We start from the raw sequence: 16216 nt of genomic DNA, 5'->3' as shown, positions 1-16216 counted from the left end.
ACAGAACACCACAATCGCTTAGATGCCATTCTGCTCATAGACAGTGCTCCAGCATATCAACAATGACCGCGCCGGTCCGCGCAGACTATGATTGGTCTGTGTTGAAACGATGCTGTCAATCAACAATCGTGGGAGGGGCTTCCGAGCGTGTGACGTCACAAAATCGAACGGCTCAATTTGAGGCAGGGGAAAACATATAAGGAGATTAAAACAAAAACACTGGATGGATTATTATCATTTTATGATGGTTGTGTACAGGCACTGCCAACACACATTTCAGTATAATCAACTTGTAAAAGTGCATGTACCATTATATGACCCCTTTAACATAACTCCGATTGTATCCGTCTGAAAGAAGAATGTCATATACACCTAGGATGACTTGAGGGTGAGTAAAACATAGGCTAATTTTCATTTTTGGGTGAACTATCCCGTTAACAGGTAATACACACTTGTGATTCTTTTGTATATATACACAATCTGTTTTTTTTATTTGAGAGGTTTGTCTAGATGCTGTGAAATTGGTTTAATGTCATTGTGCTTGGTAGAAAAACAGGACTGGTCCCTTTAGGAGTCACTTGAGGTTCACTGAATTGTTAATTGTGCATCTTGCTGCATGATTACACAGACGAGCCAATTAAGCCAGAGCAAAGAAGAATTATGATGTCATCTTATGCGCTGAGAGCTTTGTTGTGTTGCACACTAATAGGCTCAGTGAGCCTGCAGGAAATCATTTCAGAGCTGATATTTTTTCAAGAGCTCCGACTGCCACATGTTCTTCCTCTCCGGGAAGCGCACTGGAATTTGAATCCTTCTGAAGTCCTGGATGCATTTCTCCAGCTCCTGCTCTGGGGTCATCTTCTCCTTGGCCGGTTTCCTCTTCCCTGCCATGGCGTCACGTGGCCCCGTGGTCCGCACACGAAGCAGGTCAGTTCTCCTGGGGATTGGGGTCGGACCCTTTTTCACCGGCCGGTCCAAAGTCTGGATGTTGGGCTGGCGGGCGACCGGACGCACAATGACCGTTTCCTGGGGAGAGCTGGCTTCTGATTGGGTCTCGGAACAGGAAGTGGAGAGCTCATTAAAGGAAGTGCCGCTCTCACCTTCGCGCTCGCTCTTGTGACTCTTGCAGCAGCAGTCGCAGTGAGAAGAGGACCATCCGGATGGGCCACCTTAAAAAACACAAAGCCACAAAACCCACAAATGTCAACAGAGCACAAAAAGACAGCCAAAATGATAACAGAAGTCAAATTGTAAGTCATTTTGGAAGTCAGTGCAATTTTGCTGTAGGTATCAGATTGCAGAGTCCGATCAAGAATCAGGATGTGTGAAACCTGATAACAAAGGTGAAAGGACTGAAGTGAACAAAGATATTCTTTATTTTTCCCTTTATGCAGTTCAACCAATGCAGATATTATAAATGCCCCTCAGATGTTTCTCATTTTACACAAGTCGATGCTCATGCCACCATTTAAGTAGCCCATATAACACACACCATTTACTCAAAAGAAATGAAACTCACAAACTTGGAAATAAAATAAAAAAAGCATCACGTGCACTTCACACAGTGAAACACATTAAAATGTGCGAGTGCAAGCTAGCCGCTTGGCAGTTTGACCTTATCACGTTGACCTTTTCAAAGACATATTTAAATCACCATTTGAACTATATGTATCGATTTGTTTTGTGTTTTGGACAAAGAACTTTGCTAAAACCACAAAGGACTGAGTCCTTGTCACAAAAAGATAACAGTGTGCATGAACCCCTTTTGTTAACTGATGGACGTGCATGCATCAAAACACCCTATGACTGCATAGAAATATCCAAAGATCAACTTAGCTGAACAAAGGGACAGAACCTCTCCGACACCCTTTTTGTTATACTGGTTAAAACTCTCTTCACATCCTGACAGCAATAGAAGTGGTCTAAATATTAAAACATGGACATATATCTTCTGTGGAAATCTCAGGACCAAAAACTGTCCGTTACGATGTCCTACCTGCCTGTCAACCTATGTATTTCCATACCTCCGCACACCCTGCTCGCGCAGACATCATACATCATCAGTGCGTTCTGTATGGTTATGCAGAGTGTTACGACCGCTAGGGGTCAGCCGCAACAGGAAAAGGAAGAGAGTCACACTACCAGAGAGATAACGAGTAATATGAATTTTATTGACCATAAAGGGTTAGCGTCAGGGGCAGACAAGGCCAAAATAACAAACAAAACAATTCTCTTTTTAGAACCTAAATGACCTTTAACAAAAGAAAGAAATGAAAATACAGTTTAACTTACCTAACTCCCTTACACATAAACAAAGTGAAAAATAAATATAAATAAATAGGCGTCAAACCCCCTACATCCCTTGATATGGTAACAATTACAAGAATGTTTACTCACATTTAAAATAGTATCAGGTTGACAAGTTAGAATCCGATTTCCAAAGACGTAGTCAATCAGGCAATAATCAGATATAGAAGAAAACCAGAAGTAGGATTACATTCAACAAACACTTACTCAATTTCACTAAACATTAATAATCTCTCTGGTACGACACTCTTACTCAATTAAATGATGGCGAAACAAACAAAGCTGAAGAGAAACACCTAAACGGTACAACCGCAAAACACAAAGGCATAAAGCACAAAGTCAGCGAGGCTCAAAGGCAACCATGGTGTGTCAGAGGCGGTCCTTATATCCAGGTCAGGTGCATAGCTGGTCCAATCACAGTCTTCCACAGATTAACAGAGGTAACGCCCATCTGAAACAAGCTGGTCAACACACAGAGAGAAAGAGAGCAAGACACACCCACACACAAGGACAATTGATACAAACACACAAAATATCTCAGAATCCTAACACCCCCACCCATAAAATAAAACATAATGTTTTACTGGTTGACACGGGACAGTGAGTCAGCAAGTACATTTTCGATACCTTTTTTATGACAGATTTTCATATTGTAGCTTTGACAAATCAGAGACCATCGCATTAACCGATGATTGCTATTAGACATTAGCTGGAGAAACGTAAGAGGATTATGATCAGTGAAAATGGTAACAGGTGATACACTCGAACCAATATACACTTCAAAGTGTTGCAAGGCAAGAATTAATGCAAGGGCCTCTTTCTCTATCGTACTGTAGTTCATTTGATGTTTGAGAAATTTTTTTGAGAAGAAACTGATCGGATGATTCAAATCATCTTCACCGGTCTGCAATAAAACCGCTCCGATACCAGTACCACTGGCATCAACTTCTAGCAAGAATGGTTTTTCAAACTGGGGGGCAACAAGTACAGGAGCAGTACAGAGCAGAGTTTTCAATGCTTCAAAAGTGGACTGACATTCAGAAGTCCACTTGAATGAGACGGCTTTACGCAGTAATTCCGTAAGAGGACTAGCTACAGATGAGAAGTTCTTACAAAAACATCGATAATAACCCGTCATTCCGAGAAATCGACGGAGATCTCTTCTATTATTCGGGATGGGAAAATCAAGAACAGCTTGAATCTTTGAATTCAAAGGGCAAATCTGACCACTACCGACCTCCTTACCCAAATATGTGACTGTAGCACAACCGAATTCACATTTTGCTAGATTCAAGGTAAGATTAGCATTTCTAAGACGTTTGAAGACTTCCTCTAAAACTTTAAGATGTTCTTCCCAAGTGCTAGCATAACACACAACATCATCTAAATAAACTTCACAATTAGATATGTTGGATAACACAATAGACATTAACCGCTGAAAGGTGGCTCCAGCATTTCGAAGGCCAAAAGGCATGACCCGGTATTGTAGAAATACATCAGGGGTGGCGAAGGCAGAAATTTCAGCCGCTCGCTCTGTGAGCGGCACCTGCCAATAACCTTTTAGCAGGTCGAGTTTAGTCACAAATTTGGCATTACCCACACGATCTATACAATCTTCCATTCGCGGAAGTGGAAAGGAATCAGCCTTAGTTAACGCATTAACTTTCCTGTAATCTGTACAGAACCTTGAAGTACCGTCGGGCTTGGGGACGAGAAGACATGGTGAACACCATGGACTAGAACTAGGGGCGGCCAAGTTGTGTTTAAGTAAATACTGAGTTTCTTGCTTCATCAGTTCCTTCTTAAGTGGATTTACTCGGTAAGCACTTTGTTTAACGGGCGCATGTGAACCAACATCGATGTCGTGTTTTAACACGTGTGTAGTTGTAGCCGAGTCACTGAACAAAGTCGGATACCTCTTTATCAAATTTAGGATGTCAGCCTGGGCCGATAAGGACAAGTGCAACAATCTTGTTGAAAAGTTTAACAGAGTTTCTGAATTGGGCAAACGAGCGGTTGAGAACGCAGCACTGTTCATCTTCAAACCATCGATTTCTGGTGAATATTCGGAGGGTGATACATTTACTGGAGCGACAGTGACAACAGGAATCTTAGTCTCAGAGTTAGAGCGCTTCACATATTCCTTCAGCATATTGATATGACAGACGCGTGACTTTTTCTTACGATTTGGGGTGTCAACAACATAATCCGTAACACTCAGTTTCTCTTTAATATCATAGGGTCCAGTAAATCTAGCCTTAAGCGCTGAACCAGGCATAGGAAGTAAAACCAGAACTTTATCTCCAATTTGGAATGAGCGCTGTACAGCTTTTTGATCATATCGAGTTTTCATTTGGTCTTGAGCAGAATCAAGAGAGCGTCTTGCCAGCTTCCACACTTTATGAAGTCGCTCACGAAACGAGCTAACGTAATCTAGGACGTTCGTTGTAGGAGTAGGACGATCGGATGAAAGGATCTGCTCCTGCAAAATTTTCAAGGGTCCACGCACGGTGTGCCCAAAGATCAATTCAGCAGGACTGAACCCGAGAGAAGCTTGAGTCGTGGTACGAATTGCGAATAACAATAGTGGGATTTCCTCATCCCATTCTTTCTGTTGATCAACGCAAAAAGTTCGAAGCATGGACTTGAGAGTTTGATGAAATCTTTCGATTGCTCCCTGTGACTGAGGGTGATAAGCGCTAGATACCTGATGTTTAATATTGAATTTTTTTATTAATTTGGCGAACACTTTAGACATAAAATTGGTTCCTTGATCGGACTGAATGTATTTCGGTACTCCAAAAGTGGTGCAGAATTTAATGATTGCTTTGACAACTGCATGAGCTTTAAGAGAGCGTAGTGGTATCGCTTCAGGATACCTGGTCGACGTACACATTAATGTCAACAGGTAGGAATTTCCAGATTTTGTTTTGGGTAGTGGTCCAACACAATCAATCAAAATACGCTCGAACGGTTCGCCAAGCACAGGTATCGGCCTCAACGGGGCTGGAGGAATGACTTGATTGGGTTTACCGGATAACTGACACGCATGACAAGATTTACAGAATTTTGAAACGTCTGATTTCATGGAAGGCCAAAAGAAATGTTTCAACAGATTATCATAAGTTTTTCGAACTCCTACATGACCCGACAGTTCATGGTCATGTGCCACACTCAACACTTGTTCTCGGTAGGGTTTTGGAACGACAACTTGAACAACAGTGCCCCAGTCCTCCTTGACATGACCTGGAGACCACTTACGCATGAGAACGTCGTCTTCAAAGTAGTAAGCCACTGGACACTCTGGCAAAACGCTCGGCTCAACGACAGCTGCAACACAATGACACAGAGTTTGATCGGCACGTTGTGCCTCAATTAACATGGTTCTTCCAAATGGGAAATCAACATTGGGAAGTGCACACATTTTTAACTCAGCTGCATCAGCTTTTTCCTCTGTCTCACCAGAATTATCAGCACACAGAAAAGTTTTAGACAGATCCACAGTTTCTTTTAATTTATGAGCTTGAGCTCGAGTCACTACACACGTACTAAACACATCGGGAAATTCTTTCTGCAATGCATCTTCATTGTGTGCATCAGGAACATCTATCACTTCAGGCAAACAGAAAACTTTGTCACCCGCCAGATCATTTCCTAGAATGAGTGATACACCTTTAACAGGTAATTCAGCCCGAACTGCCAGTTTAACGTTCCCTGAAATAATTCAAGAACGTAAATAGACATTGTGCAAAGGAACTTTAACTACAGTGAGGTCAATACCTTGCACTAACACACTAGAACCACAGTTTGACAGTTCTGAAAATGGCAACACACTCTCTAAAATGAAGGATTGCGCCGCGCCAGTATCACGGAGCATAGAAACGGGTTTTGTTTCCGAGTCTGCTTCATTGAACAACACAACACCATCAAAAATGAACGGCTTAAAAGCAGATTCAGCGGTTGTATAATCCAGAGATACTGGCTCGGTGGGAAAGATAGGTCGCTCCACTAACGCAACGCTTTTGAAAGTGTTTACTTTCTTGCCAGTTTTACGTTTCAGAACAGGGCAGGCGGAAATTAGATGTCCCACCTCATGACAGTAAAAACATTCACTGTTTTCAGTAGAGTCTGCCCTCAAAACGTTCTTAGGTACCACTAAGGAATCCTTAGAACTGCGAACACGATCAGGAAAATTACGTTTTGTGGGTGAAAACACTACTCTGTGCGTAAGTACGAACTCATCAGAAAAAACTGCAGCAGCAGAGAGAGAGGAAACTTTCTGCTCATTTAAGTAAACCACGATTTTCTCTGGTAAACAATTCTTAAACTCCTCCAATAGTATTAGTTCTTTAAGCTGCTCAAACGTGACTATTTTGTTTGCGGCGCACCACTTCTCAAATAAACTTGCTTTGTCTCTAGCGAATTCAACATACGTTTGACTAGGGGTTTTCACATGATTACGGAACTTCTGCCGATAGGCTTCGGGGACTAATTCATACGCACGCAAAACGGCATTTTTCATTACTTCATAGTCCAAGCTCTGTTCAAGCGATAACGCTGAACAGACTTCTTGGGCTTTACCCACGAGTTTACATTGTAACAACAGCGGCCAAACATTCCGCGGCCATTTCAACGTGCCGGCAATTCGCTCAAACACGGTGAAATAAGTGTCAACCTCGGTCTCTCGAAAAAGTGGCACTAGTGATATCTGACGACTAATATCAAATTCAGGTTGACTTACTTGTGGGTTGCGTCGAGGTGCAGGAATAGGACTCGGAGTGGAAGCAATCATGGGTGACGGTACATTCACGTTCATGCCAGGCGCATCAACAGCTGAGGGGTGAACAGGTGATTTAATTTTGAGCTCCAGCTCCAACTCCTTGAGCTTGATATCTCGCTTGGTTTCAAGCTCAACTGTGCGCACATGCAACAGCTGACTCTCATAACGCTGTTTGCTCAGCTCCACCTCTAACTCTTTCAATCTGATCGCCAGAAAAGGATCCAAACAACAATATACAAAGCAAATTTCATGAGTTTTTACTTCTCTTCTTTTTCTCTAACACACAGTGACGAAACTCCAATTGGTTTTTACAATAAAATTATTTTTAAGACGAGCCCCCAATTTAAAACTAAAAGAGTTTTAGACACACAGTCACTGAGAGCCACCAACAAACAGCAGCACCTTTTACAGTTTCTCCAGAACCAAAACAACGAGCTTATGTTGCGTTCACACCATGTCATAACCGTAATTAAAGGGGTCATATAATGGTACGTGCAGTTTTACAAGTTGATTGTACTGAAATGTGTGTTGGCAGTGCCTGTACATAACCATCATATAATGATAAAAATCCATCCAGTGTTTTTGTTTTAATCTCCTTGTATGTTTTCCCGTCTCAAAACGAGCCATTCAACCGTGTGACGTCACACGGTCGGACGCCCCTCCCACGATTGTTGATTGACAGCAGTGTTTCAACACAGACCCGCCCTGAGCGAGCTGTCATCATAGTCCGCCATTGTTGATACGCTGGGGCAGAATGGCGTCTAAGCGATTGTGGTGTTCTGTTCTTGGGTGTAATAACGAACACAGCAGTCATTTTGATGTTCCTAAATCCGAACCGCTGAAGACACAGTGGCTGAGTTTTGTTTTCGAAGGGAATATTCCCCACGATCAACGTCAATGCTTTCATGTTTGCGTGAATCATCTCTCACCAGACTGCTTTATAAACGAGGGTCAGTACGAGCTGGTTTTGCTAAGAAGCTGCTCCTGAAAAAAGAATCGGTACCAACTATTCGTGTTCCTGCTGCACCTTATTAAGCTTTATATTAATCTTTGTAAATCGTTTGCACGCTTCGCAATGAATGCGGCTAAGGTTTACTCTCAGGGTACATTACGGCATGTTTTCTATGTACGACGTTCTCAATATAATTCATAATCCCACGTTTATAATGACCAACGCGTTATGGTTATTGTGTTATTACAAACTGTGTACGTATAAGTTACATCAGTAAACACATAGCGTTCGTATCTCATACTCTACCCTGCCAGTACAAACAAAGATAGATCAAAGTGACTTTACGTTAACCAACCATTCAGAAACGTCCTGTTCAAGCCTTAATTGTCTAACTACTTTGGGCTGTCATCTTGTTCCGGGTGCGACTCCGGTGCAAACTGATACGGTTGCACAGATGAGTCCTCAGAGACTCCCGCTGCCATTCTTTCTCCAAAATATACCCTCAACTGTTGTCAAGGCAACACTCCACGTGTGTTGTGTCAAAACACCCCACAGAACAGAGGGGCGGAGTGAGCGAAGCTAATTATCATTTAAAGTCCCTGTAAAGGCAATTTTAACAAAACATTCTAAACACATTCTAAATGTTATAAATGTATTGCTAAAACATATTACAAAGACTGTGAACTGTGAAGTACTGAATTGTGGAGTTAGACCGTTAAACAGTTTTTCACCCTGGCAATTTCACGGATTTTTTGGGCGGGTCTAAAACAGGGCTCGATGACGCACTGGAGCTCTTGGACACGCCCCTACTCGATGACGCACTGATACTGATCCCTCTAACAATATAAATAGAGCACATTCGCATCAGTTTGGCGCTCATTTGCGAGTTACTGTCAGTACTATTATCAGTTACTACAGCCTACAGTTTGCTATCTAGCCATGCCTTCGTCACGGAAATGCGTACTACTTGGATGCAATCATTTGCAAAACAGATCGGTGTCCTTGTTTAAATTTCCTAAAAACGACGACATCAAGAAGAGGTGGATTAATTTTGTGAAGAGCCACCTTGATGGAGAGCTGAGGATCACCAGCCAAACCCGCCTCTGTAGTGATCATTTTACTCGTGATAGTTTTATAAACTTTCGTCGGAGACAACTGGGATTCACAGATAATCCGTTGTTACTGGTGAAAGGTGCCGCACCGACTATCTCTCGCCTCGGCCTTCATCCTCCCGTCCCGCCGACAACTGGCGCCATCATCGGCAATGCGTGCCCACCAATGAGTGTAAGTTGCCTTGTGTGCTTGTTATAATTATAGTAGGTAGTCCACTGTAACTACTAAATTCTGCAACCCTCTAACGTGATTTTTATTTAACGTTATATGATCAAAATTCCTTAGCCAAGTAATTTAAACTAGTATCTGTTCACAAAGCAGTCCCTTATCTAATGGATTTATGCACATCAATTTATCGTTAATATAACAACCATGATGGCTATTAGTTTGATCTATAACTATAAAGTGTAAATATATTTTTTAATCAGTTGTTTATTGCTAGTCTAACTTAGTTTGATCTATAACTATAAGGTGTAAAAATATGTTGTTTTTTTCTGTTATTTATTGCTAGTCTAACTTTATTTGTCTAAGTTAGGTTAAGCTAGTTAACGTTTACTTACATATAACTTAGCTAACTTGCATAAAAGGGAGAGAAAAAATTTACCATTCTGTTGCAGAGCGAGGGGGACGATGTTGACTTCCTTGGTCAATGTCTTCTGAATCGGATTCAGGCTCTGGAGGCTCAAACAAATATGGCTTGGTATAACCTAATAAGCTGCTAGGAGCATCCATTTCGGCTGTAGCGGGTCCCGTCGAGTGCAGCTTTCCCGCGAGTGGGCGTGGTTTCAGCGCAGCCAGCGGACACGCCCCCAGCGTTTGAGAGCAGAGAAAACTGCTCATTTTTTCAAGATTTTGATAGCTTATTTTATGTACTTGCCGGCTTTTTTTATCATTCAAATTTGGCTGGGTGGCTAATAACACATTTTTCTGTGGTGTGACAAACTCAGAACACATACTTAATTTTGACTTTACGGGGACTTTAAAGGCATAGGCACTTAAATGGCATGCTGAAAACAGAGCTGTTTTTGACCAGGTAAAATTCGTGTTTTCTTACAATACTAATGAGAATTTTTAATTAAAGTATAATACAAACTTTTAATTTAGACCCTAAAGAATCATATTAACTTGTATAAAAATGGCATTATATGACCCCTTTAAGAGATGGCAACCCATACTCATGTCATCAGACTCGGATTTACAGTATGCACTTCTATGTCAAAACCATCAACGCTGAAATGAATCTGCAGCAGTCAGGCGGTACAAGTAAGACCTCTGTACAAGAAAGTTGTTTACCTTCATTATTATTGTAATTTATGTGCTTTGAGACATAAGCTAATTTAACGCCGTCTCTGCTTTGCAGACTCTGCTGTGTGCGTTCATGTGTTTTGAAGGAGGCGTGGCTTTGGAGACTCTCTGAAGGGAGGGTCATGCTTTCAAAGCTAACTCGCTATTGCTAGCCTCTCCGAAATTGCCTAGCCTAACTTTAATGCTTGAGTTAGATAGAGGCGGAGAAGCTGAGCTTTAAAAGTAGTATTAGAAAAACATGCTCCTCTTGAATTTCTGTTTAAAAAGTCAGCTTAAATAAATATCTGAAAATCAAACATATTCTTTTCTTCTTTGAAGCACTCTGTAAAACTTTGAATGGATGACATCTTGTTCACCTTCACTGGCAGACCGCAAACCAACCTCTAGCTATTCTGTTTCCTGGCAGGGCTGTACCGGCCCCATGTATCACCGGCCCTCGAGCCCAGGGGTCTCCTTCAGTTGACGGACACAAATCACCTCCCACTCCAGTGACAAAACTCTGTGAACATGTCCGGGTCATATTTCAAAGCAAAATCAAAGCAAAAAAATATTTTGTATGAAGAAAACAAACATTTTGTAATACATGTGCATCTGTGGCAAAGAAATAGAAAAAAATATTTTCAAACATGAAAAACCTTTCATGTAGAGTAATGATAATTTATATTATTTTGAATTATGATAATTTGCAATATGCTTAAAAATTTGACCTGGGCATTCCATTGAGAGATTCACCCACCCAAATGCACATTTGTGTGCGTGTATAGAGCTGGTAAGTCCCGCCCCTTCCGCTTACCCCGCTGGACCTCTAGGTTGAAAAATCGTCAATGCAAGTGAATGAGAGAAAATAATTATTTTCTAATCCCGTTTGAATTTTGCAATGAATGTGAACATATGTTGTCTGTGAAATTTTTATATAATGTTTCGAGTAAAGAATGCTACAATTTAGCGGGTAGAATAGTCATACGGTTAGACTTTGTCTGAGAGCACTTTGTGGACTACAACTCTTCGCTGCTTTCGACGCGTTTGATATACGTCACCACCACTAGCACACGGATCCCGCTAAACATGTCTGTGTCTTTGGTGCACTTCATGGTGACATTTGTGTACAAAACTAACAGGCATCTCGATCTAATTCCTTAGATTATCGCACCATGATTTGTGGAGGAAAAATGTGTTTTGCGGTGACGTCACATATGCGACGTGAAGTCTTTCTCGTTATGTTTATTCCACAACTGCTAGCTAAAGAATCATACGATATACTGTCAAACTCGTTACATGAGAAATTATATAAAAAATTCACAGACAACATATGTTCACATTCATGGCACAATTCAAACGGGATCAGAAAATAATTATTTTCTCTCATTCACTTGCATTGACGCTTTTTCAACCTAGAGGTCCACTTGGAGTTTTACGGATGGGCGGGACTTACCAGCTCTATAAAGAAAATGCTGCATTTTCTCATTCCAAACTCTATGAATCGCTACTGTGGTTTTGAGAACATACCTGTAGCTTGACAGAGGCTCGATAAAATAAGTCTGACTCTCCCAAGGGGTCACCATATCTCCATCTTCCTGTTATTGGCGTTTCTCTTTCTTTCACTCATGTATAGAATTTCCAACCTTTTCCCATCAGCTTGACATACTATTAAAAAGAATGATCACCAATGAGACACTGTCTGCATAGAGGGATGGTATTTTACATCTGAATATCATAATTAGCTAAACACGATTCTCAGAACTAGCAATAATTTGTGTTCATTGTATCTCCAAAGTAGCTAATTTATCCTGATTAATAACAAAATCATTCAACTGAGCTGCAAATACATTTTACGGAATGCAATAAAAGGCTAATTGAAGGCAGTGTGATTGCTAGTGGCTTTCTAATGGGAATCCATGAATCTGACACCAGAATAAGCAGAATATTTCCCTGCATAACAATTAAACCAGGTTCGCCTCTTTCCTCCTGCATCCACTTCTGCTCTCTGTCCATCTCTCATCTTCACTTCTTTTTCCTGCAGCGTATGCAGGGTGAATAGAGAGGCTTTTATTGAAGGATTGCTGCAAAATGGATGGTGCAGCCTGATGGGACCACAAGTCAAGAACGGAGGCGAGCAACAATAACGCTGCCATAAAACTAAATAAGCTGGGTTGAAACTGCTCCCCAGCTTACTGTTGTCCTCATTTATATGAAAACTCACATTTCCCAAACAGTCTGTAAAGATCTCGAGACATTGCATTCCACAATCGTTTCTTATTGGCATTACTGTAAGGGGTAAATATCAAATGGCCTTGGTCAGCAGGACATTAGGCTAATCTGGTGCTGTTTACCATTAATACTCACCAAGCTTATGGCTGCAGTATCTATCAGACAAGAAATTGATTGCATTTTGCTGTATCCACCCCATCCTCTGTCTTCTGATCTCCAACCGACTACAGAGAGGCACACGGCTGCCTGGATCATATTGCAGGCCCATTACGGTTGGGGCTTGTCTGCAGAGTTAAATCAGTTACCGTATGTGAGTGCATTCTCATGAATTACACAAGCTTGAGAGATGCATTTGGCACCGGGCTTGAGCAGAGACAATCTCATCACAAGGGGCATCCACCCACCAGTGTCTACCCACAATGCATTGTGTCTAAATGCCTGAGAGTGCTTCAGATCTGAATTCTCCTGAGCAGCATGCCTGGTGTAATGTGTTTGCTAGCACTACAGCGGAGCTCAGACAGCAATCCTAAAAATAGTGTGACGCACATCTATGCATTTCTAATTAACACTCAATCTTCTAATGCTGACATGAAGCAGCTGATGCTAATCATAGGGGCGGCAACTAATGTATTTGTGCTTATGGCCTGCAGCTGTAATGCTTCCTGTGTTTGTGTGCATTCAAGTTTGGAAAGATGTTTAACTACTAAATACTGTGGTGTTCATTATGGAGTATGTCTACTGGAAATCACAAGGCTTAAAAATACAAACCCATTACATCCGGTTCACAAATTAGATTTCTTTAATAACTGCATTGTTTTCCCTTAACATCAATGGGATTAAATTGAGAACATAAAGATTTATCTTAAGTCTCATGCTTCCCAGACAGGGGGGACGATATGCCAGTTACTAATTCTGTTACTTAGTTACTTTTTATAGAAAGTAATGTGTTACGTTACTTTTGAGTTTCTTTCTCACCTGGGTTGGGCTTGCTTGTTTGTTTTTTAATAACAAAAAAAAGTTATATTTTTGGCAAATATAAAGGCACTTTCAAATCAAAAGTGAAATAATCCCCAGGCTGAAGGAAATGCAAAGTCAGTCAACAAATGGGAAAACAAAGTAACTTGCATTACTCATTTGAAAAAGTAACTCAAATATTTTGTTGAAAACCTACAAGTAATGTGTTACTTTAGTTACTCGAAAAAAGTAATCTGATTACACCCAACGCTCACGTTACTTGTAATACGTAACGCTGCCCAACACTGCTGCATCACGGACCCCAAACCTGAGCCAACGCCCACCTCAGACCCTGAGCCTGAGCCCACACCAGCCAGCGGTGGGAAAAAACTAAGCTTTCAAAGCTTCGAATCAATTGCTTCGCAAAATGATTCACTGTTTCGAAGCGTTCAAAACACCACACGCTGGTGATCCCTGCTGGTCAGAACAGTGAAAATGCAACAAAAAACTCAGGCCAAACATGCATAAAAACACCTTTTACACACCCATTGCAAATGTTTTATTGAAAGTAAAATCTATCAAATGCAATTAACTAATAATCTAATAAGATTAAATGTCAAGGGTCTGTATAATGTGTTCTTTTGTCAATTTTCAGGGCTTGTTTTGTTTTTTCCATGGACTGCTCAGCTAAACAGGCCAATAAGAGACTATTAACTACTATTATACCTTTTATTTATACTAATTTATAATTAAAACGTCTACAAATGTATAAAACTGATCAGAGATCAGGTAAAAACCAATTGTTCAATGGTTCCCCGCTGGGGGGTGATCAGTGATTCAAGGGTTGACAGAGATAATTGTCCAATTGTCCAACCATTTAAATTTTGAAATGTTTCAAAACAGTTATGACTTAACAAAGCCTTGTTTACTGAAATCACGTGACTTTTTGCAGTTTGACGCATGCTCCGAACCACTGATTCGAAACAAAAGATTCGTAAAGGTTTCGAAGCTTCATGAAGCAGTGTTTCGAAATCACCCATCACTACCCCAAACCTAGAGCCAGAGCCTGTGCCAACAGAAGACCCCTGTCTGTGGAGAGTTCCAACCTGGAGCCAGTGCCTGCAGCCTAGTTCATCCCGGAGCCAGAGCCACATTACCAGTCTGCCCTGAAGATAGTGCCAGCTACTACGTCCGTCCCAGAGGAGACATCCTGAAGCTGATTCACACCATCACCTCACCCCTGACGTTGAATTGTTCCATCGAATCCAAGTTAATGTAATGGACTCTATGGTCCTGGGGTGCGTTTCCCAAAGCCAACTATGGTTGCAAGTTCTGTCGTTACCTCCCACTCTGCCAAAAATCCATTTTGTTCCTCGGCCCCGACTCCACTGGATCCCTTCAGTCACTCAGCTCCTCCTTCACTGGCTCCAGTCAACTGCTCGGATCCACCTTTGGCTTACAAGTCTCCAGCTTTGCCCTGGTGTGTCGATTCCCTAGCTTCACCTCGGGCCTCCGAGCCCCGGACTTCACCACGGTGAGTCATCCCTCGGGCTCCCTCGTCCCTATGGCTCCACCTTGGTCCATTGTCGCTCTGGCTTCACCTTGGACTTCCGGGTCTCAGACAACGCCTCAACCCTCCACTCCTCTGGCTCGCTGGGCTCTCCTGTCCTCCGGTTCCACCATTGTCTGCACTCCCACTCCCAGTCTGCTGAACCCCCATCTCCACCTCGGTCCTGTTGGATTACCTTCTTTGTTTCAATAAAGTTTAAGCTGGAAAAGATCCTCATCTACTCTTCCTTGCCTGCCTGCACCATAATGGAAAAGATCACAAGCTGTGCAATCAAAAGCCTAACATTTCGATATAGATTCAACAATTTCTAAATAAATTAATCCAAGACCAAACTACCTGAGATGCAGCACTGGCCCAAGTTTCTGCCAAAAGTGATGTTCGGAGAGAATATTTATTTTTGACCCTGCAAGTTTAAGTAAACCATCAAAATATGAATAATAATAATAATAAAACATATTTATATGAGGGATGAACAAAAGAAAACACTAAACTTGGTTAAGGTATTTATCTGAAAAAATTAATTGGCAAAAGAATGCAATGCAGCTACAGGTTTTATTTTACTATACAATAAAACTGCATAGAGAAAAAAAACTCACAGGAAAAACATATATTGACCACAAAATAATCAGTTATTAATATGTTGTTGGGTTCTCTCTGGTTTTTACACGTTCATAATTTCTTTGTATGACAGCCTGACCAATTTTATTTTTAATGTGTTTTGAAAAAAAAAAAGGTGCTAAATGGGACTACAGAGGTTGTCTGGGACATAAAGCTTCCTCACACCGAACAAGACAACTCATTTACTCACTTGTCCAATTTTATAAAAAGCCTTGTTGTAAACAGCCTTGTTGTAAAACTATTTATTTCAAACTTTTCAACTTTTTAAATAAAGACTGAAAGAGTTGTTGGAAGCTTAGTGATGGTGACGTTGAAGTCATGTGACCGTACTGTAGTTTATCGTGAAGATTGTTATGATGAACAACCCTTACAAAAAAGAAGTTTATTCAAGTGTGCTATTAGTATACTT

General features: G+C 41.3%; 1 protein-coding gene across 1 annotated transcript in view; it reads right to left on the bottom strand.

Moving 5' to 3' along the window:
* Positions 1-343: 343 nt before the first annotated feature.
* Positions 344-16216, bottom strand: part of kctd16a (potassium channel tetramerization domain containing 16a) — a 43480-nt gene continuing 27607 nt past the window's right edge. Inside the window, exon 2 of the mRNA XM_056250308.1 lies at positions 344-1169. Coding sequence (XP_056106283.1) covers positions 736-1169 — 434 coding nt within the window. The 3' untranslated portion in view covers positions 344-735. The remainder of the gene's footprint in view (positions 1170-16216) is intronic.

Source organism: Rhinichthys klamathensis, unplaced genomic scaffold, assembly GCF_029890125.1.
Source record: "Rhinichthys klamathensis goyatoka isolate OS25496 unplaced genomic scaffold, OSU_Roscu_1.1 h1tg000068l_1, whole genome shotgun sequence".
In the NCBI taxonomy this organism is placed as follows: Eukaryota; Metazoa; Chordata; class Actinopteri; order Cypriniformes; family Leuciscidae; genus Rhinichthys; species Rhinichthys klamathensis.
The sequence above is the reverse complement of the archived record's forward strand: the minus strand, read 5'-3'. Positions and strand labels throughout refer to the sequence as shown.